General features: G+C 36.8%; 1 protein-coding gene across 3 annotated transcripts in view; it reads right to left on the reverse strand.

Moving 5' to 3' along the window:
• VPS45 (vacuolar protein sorting 45 homolog) overlaps positions 1–5957 on the reverse strand; it is a 90510-nt gene that overhangs the window by 77410 nt on the left and 7143 nt on the right. For all 3 annotated transcript variants that reach the window (XM_017877843.1, XM_017877844.1, XM_017877845.1), the window contains exon 3: positions 4909–4969. In XM_017877843.1, the coding sequence (XP_017733332.1) occupies positions 4909–4969 (61 nt within the window). The remainder of the gene's footprint in view (positions 1–4908; positions 4970–5957) is intronic.

A 5957-nucleotide genomic window follows, 5' to 3' on the forward strand; every position in this document is an offset into this window, starting at 1 on the left:
TATATATATATTAAAAGGACTGCCGGCCGGGCGCAGTGGCTCATGCCTGTAATCCCAGCACTTTGGAGGCTGAGGCAGCCAGATCATGAGGTCAGGAAATGGAGACCATCCTGGCTAACACGGTGAAACCCCGTCTCTACTAAAAATTAAAAAAAAAAAAATTAGCCTGGTGTGGTGGCAGGCACCTGTAGCAGCCCCAGCTACTCAGGAGGCTGAGGCAGGAGAATGGTGTGAACCCAGTAGGCGGAGCTTGCAGTGAGCCCAGATCAGGCCACTGCACTCCAGCCTGGGCGACAGAGCGAGACTCTGTCTCAAAAAAAAAAAAAAGAACCACCATCGGAGGGATTGGAGAATGAGAATACTAGGGAACCAAGTCATTTTAGTGAAAATAGCGAATAAGGAGAAAGAAGTAAACTTTCATCCTGTGTTTTATATATAAACTGTACTACCAGGCAACCAAATAGATGAGGGAAAATTTTTCTTTGTGAAAATATTCTGGCTCAACAATAACTAATGAATGTTAATGAAAGAATTAGAATATCATCATTTTTTCTAACCCCTAATGAATCAATTGAATGGACCCAGGCATTGAGCATCAGCAGCTGCTAATATCAAAAGAATAAATAGCCAATGAAAGTACACAATACCACCTATAAAGTATTCTTGCCAAGAAGAAATCGAATCTTAACCTAATTAAGGTTCTGTATTCACCTATGAATTTACAGGAACCAGAAGATAGAGGAGTATTTTAAACTTCAAGGAACATGTTAAACTACCCCATGGGGATGCAATCAGCAAGATCCAGACTATGGAAAACTTAACAGTTTCTTCAATAAATAAATTGCATGGGGCAGCAGGCGCAGGGTGGGAAGACCTATACAGAAGATTAAGAAACTTAACATATCAACCAACAGTAATGTGTGAACCTTACTTTGATCCTGATTTAAAAAAACTGTAAAAAAAAAAAAATGAGACAATTTTAAATTTGAACGCTGAATGGTTATTTGAAAATAGTACTAAGAGTTCAAGACCAGCCTGGGTAACATCACTTGAACCTGGGAAGTTGAGTTTACAGTGAGCCGAGATCATGCCACTACACTCTGTCTGGGTGACAGAGGGAGACTCTGTCTCAAAAAAAAAAAAAAAGAAAAAAATAATTATTTTCATTTTAATCTAGATGTAATAATGGAAATGTGTTTTTTAAAAAATGAGTCCTTATCTTTTAGAGATGCATACTGAAACACTTATGGATAAAATTATGTAATGTCTTAGATTTGCTTTAAAATAATATTGGTGGGGGAGTAGGTGACAGTATAGCTAAAACAAGATTGGGTGAGGCTCAATAACTGTTGAAATCAGCTGATAGGTACATTGGGACTTATGATACTATTCTACTTTTGTATGTCTTTAAAAGTTTGGCTCACACCTGTAATCCCATCACTTTGGGAGGCAACGGTGGGCAGATCGCACTTGAGGCCAGGAGTTTGAGATCAGCTTAGCCAACACAGTGAAACTGCGACTCGCCTAAAAATACAAAAATTAGCTAGGCATGGTGCCATGGGCCTGTAATCCCAGCTACTTGGGAGGCTGAGGCAGGAGGATCATTTGAACCCAGGAGGTGGAGGTTGCAGTGAGATGAGATTGTGCCACTGCACTCCAGCCTGGCGACAGAGCGAGACTCCACCTCAAATAAATGAATAAATGAATGAATGTTCCGTAACAAAACTTTTTTTAAATAAAGAGAGGGGCCTATTACACAAGAGATTTAGTAACATAAAAATATTTTTAAAAAAGTATAAAAGAGAGATGAACAAGCTAGCTTAGTACTGATATAAATTGTGCTGCAAGTTAGTAATGAATAAAATCACTACATACAAATTCATTTTAGTTTATGTCAATCAAATAAAATTCTGAAATTGATTATGCCATCCAAGAAATCTGAAGTCTACTTTTCATAGGCTGTGGTGCTAATACAATTTTTTTCTTCTGCTTCATAGATTTACAGCCCAAATCAAACAATTTTTAGAACCAGAAGAGTAAACACTAGATTAACCATTATTAATGCCAACTGCTACAAAGAACTGTTTAGAGGAAAAAGGAGTCTTTCACCTCATGACCAATTCAATTTTTAGCCAAGAAATTCAGCAAAAGAGTAATTCTGTTATTATATATGTCTACTTAAACTTGGCAGCACAGGGGATATATGTACATATATACCTATATATGTATATGTGATTTATATATATTTATATATGTATACGTGTATGTGTATATATATACACAAATATATCAGAGATCTAGCTTGTGATCATACTAAAAATACCAGAATAACTACACACCTACGCAAATGGCTAAAATACAAAATAAAGACAACACCAAATGCTCCCAAGGACGCAAAGAAACTGGCTCACCCATGCATTGCTAGTGAAAATGTAATATGGTATAGACACTAAGGAAAACATTGGCAGTTTCTTAATACAGAAAATATGCAATTACCATATGACTCAGCAATTGCACTCCTGGGGGTTATTTATTCCAGAGAATGAAGACTTAACTTTCACATAAAAATCTGTACACAGATATTTATAGCAGCTTTATTTGTAATAGTCAAAAGTAGAAACAAGTCATATGTCCTTCAATAGTGTATAGTTAAACAAACTGTGGTCCATTTATACCATGGAATACTACTCAGGAATAAAAGAAATGAACTATTTTAAATTAAAAAATTTTTTTTTTTGCAACTCCAGCTCAAAGGAGGAATGAACTACTAATACACACAACAGGCGAGGTCTGGTGGCTCATGCCTGTAATCCCAGTACTTTGGGAGGCTGAAGCAGGTGGATCACCCAAGGTCAGGAGTTTCAGACCAGCCTGGCCAACCAACATGGTGAAACCCTGTCTCTACTAAAAAAAATACAAAAATTAGCTGGGCGTGGTGGTGTGCACCTGTAATCCTAGCTACTCAGGAGGCTGAGGTGGGAGAATTGTTTGAACCCGCGAGGTGGAGGTTGCAGTGAGTTGAGATGGTGACACTGCACTCCAGCCTGGGTGACAAAGCAAGACTCCTTCTCAGACAAAAAAACAAAAAAGCACACACACACACACACACACACACACACACACACACACACACATACCAGCCTGGATGACTCTCCAGAGAATTATGCTGAGTAAAAAAAGTCATTCCCAAAAGGTTTTATACTGTATGATTTCATTTATAGAACATTCTTCGAATGACAAAATATAAAATGGAGAAAATATTAGTGGTTACCAGGGTTAATGAGGGGGTTGGCATGGGAGAGAAGTCCATATAAGCTAAAAAAGGGCAATATAAGGGATCCTTATAGAGATGAAAATGTTCTGTATCCTGACTGTATCAGTGTTAACATCTTGGTTGTGATATTGTACTATCGTCATGTAAGATACCACATGGGGGAAGCTGGGTAAAGGGTATTTAGGATCATTTTGTTTTGTTTTGTTTTGTTTTGTTTTAACAGCTGCACACAAATCTACAATTACTTCAAAATAGAAAGTTTAATTTTAAAAGAAAACCTGTGACTATTAGCCAAAACAGACAAAACCAACAAAATTAAGATGCCACAGATTAATAAAATTGCCTATTTTACCTCTTGGGGCATTGTGCACTGAAAACCCACTGGACAAGCTTTATATAACATTTCAGTTCTACACAGAACTGAATGAAATAAAATATGAGAGAGCTCTTATATATAGTCTTTTCACAAATGTTAATTTTTTGTATCATTATTCCATTTAAGTAGTATACGCTGAAGAAAGTACATATGTCTTAGACTGTAGTCTAAACCCTAAAACTCTAATACCTTTAAGTAAGCTTTAAAACTTCTCAAATGCCCTACTTACTGTTAAATCTAGTCCTTGGTTTTGGAAATGTTACCAAACAGACTACACTAATACTATTAACATAAAGATCAATAATGACATCTAGAGGAGAATGGATGTAACTTCCACAGCCAAATGTATTGGATCAAAAAAATCCATGTAAATTGTATAGTAAATACAAACCTAGTTTATTTCCAGACCTCCCCTACCTAACCCCCACCCCAAGAAAGTTGTGCACATAAGAGATCACTACCTGATGATTTATACTTTCAATGCATTAAATATAGTAACAAAGAGAAGTGAAAGGCTTTTATCTGGTATGTAAAGTAAATCTCTGCTTTTCCAACAAATTCAAGTATTACCTTCCCACTTCAAAAAATAAATCAGCTTCCATGCCTCAATTCCTAAGTGTAAAATAGGGATAAGTATATACTTTTTTTTTTTGGCAGGGGTGAGATGTGAAATTTGTCTACTTACAACTTTTGACTTACAAAGCATCTTGAAAGGCAAAGTAAAATGTAAAATTTTTAATTTAAGCAATCAAAGATGAATGGAAATCACATTTAGCCCTCTGAAACAGAATATTGGTCAAAAGATTTTTTTTTTTTTTTTTTTGAGACGGAGTTTCGCTCTTGTTGCCCAGGCTGGAGTGCAATGGCACGATCTCGGCTCACTGCAATCTCTGCCTCTCCAGTTCAAGCGATTCTCCTGCCTCAGCCTTCCAAGTAGCTGGGATTATAGGCATGCACCACCATGCCCAGCTAATTTTGTATTTTTAGTAGAGATGGGGTTTCACCATGTTGGTCAGGCTGGTCTCAAACTCCTGACCTCAGTGATCCGCCCACCTTGGCCTCCCAAAGTGCTGGGATTACAGGCTTGAGCCACCGCGCCCGGCAGGTCAAAAGATTTTTAATACTTTGGAAGGACGTTAAATAAACGAGACCTTTATAGTGACAGATTCAATGAACTTATTGGTGACATAAAGGGCTCAATGAAACACACTAACTGGGATGTTGTTACGAGTTTGAAAAAGTGAACTAACATACTTACAAACGAAATATATAGTGTATTTGGGTCTTCGGAGCTCCTGAATCATATAATCCACATTCTCCTAGAAAATGAAGAACAAGTGAACAAAATATGAGGAGAGTTGCTTAAGGAAAAAAGTAATAAGCATTACCCATTGATTTGTTTATTTACTGCATCTATTGCATATTGAAGTCTAGGTTAAGTGTGTATATGTTGGTAGATAAGGGCTGGAGACAGATAAATTTTGTGCACATGTTGGTGGGTAAGGGCTGGAGACAAGAGAGATAAATACAATGATCAGAAATCATGTATTATTTAATAGTATGTGTATAATATTAAATATTAACCAACTGCATTTTGGTCAAATTAAGATAAAGAATATAAAGGACACAGATGTTGAAATACAACATAAAATTGATTATAATTCTGCAAACTCACATCGAGCTGTTTGTCTATAAATTGTATTCATTTGCTCAAAATTCTTTTTTTTTTTTTGAGATGAGGTCTCACTCTGTCGCCCAGGCTGGAGGGCAATGGCACAATCTCGGCTCACTGCAACCTCCGTCTCCCGGGTTCAAGCAATTCTCCTGTCTCAGCCTCCCAAGTAGCTGGGATTACAGGTTTGTGCCACCACACCCAGCTAATTTTTTGTAATTTTAGTAGACACAGGGTTTCACCATATTGGCCAGGCTGGTCTTGAACTCCTGACCTCAACTGATCCACCGGCTTGGCCTCCCAAGTGCTAGGATTACAGGTGTGAGCCACTGTGCCTGGCCTGATCAAAATTCTTACATAGAACATCAAATGTGTCTATTCCTTTAAAAATTAACATTCAAGAGAAAATATAGTTAATTATATTCACTTTGGCTTTTAATTTATTGGGATGTAAGACTCTGCACAACTACAATGTTTGTGAAGTATTTGCAAGTAGCAGGCTAAGATCTTTCTATAATTACATTAATTTAAAATAAAGTATAAAAGTTTAAAACAAAAACGTTGATTTCTATATGGTCAAAATATAAGAATTCCGATACATAAGATTATAATGCAGGTTTTATTGATTTTTGATA

Source organism: Rhinopithecus bieti, unplaced genomic scaffold, assembly GCF_001698545.2.
Source record: "Rhinopithecus bieti isolate Rb0 unplaced genomic scaffold, ASM169854v2 scaffold_10548, whole genome shotgun sequence".
Classification (NCBI taxonomy): Eukaryota; Metazoa; Chordata; class Mammalia; order Primates; family Cercopithecidae; genus Rhinopithecus; species Rhinopithecus bieti.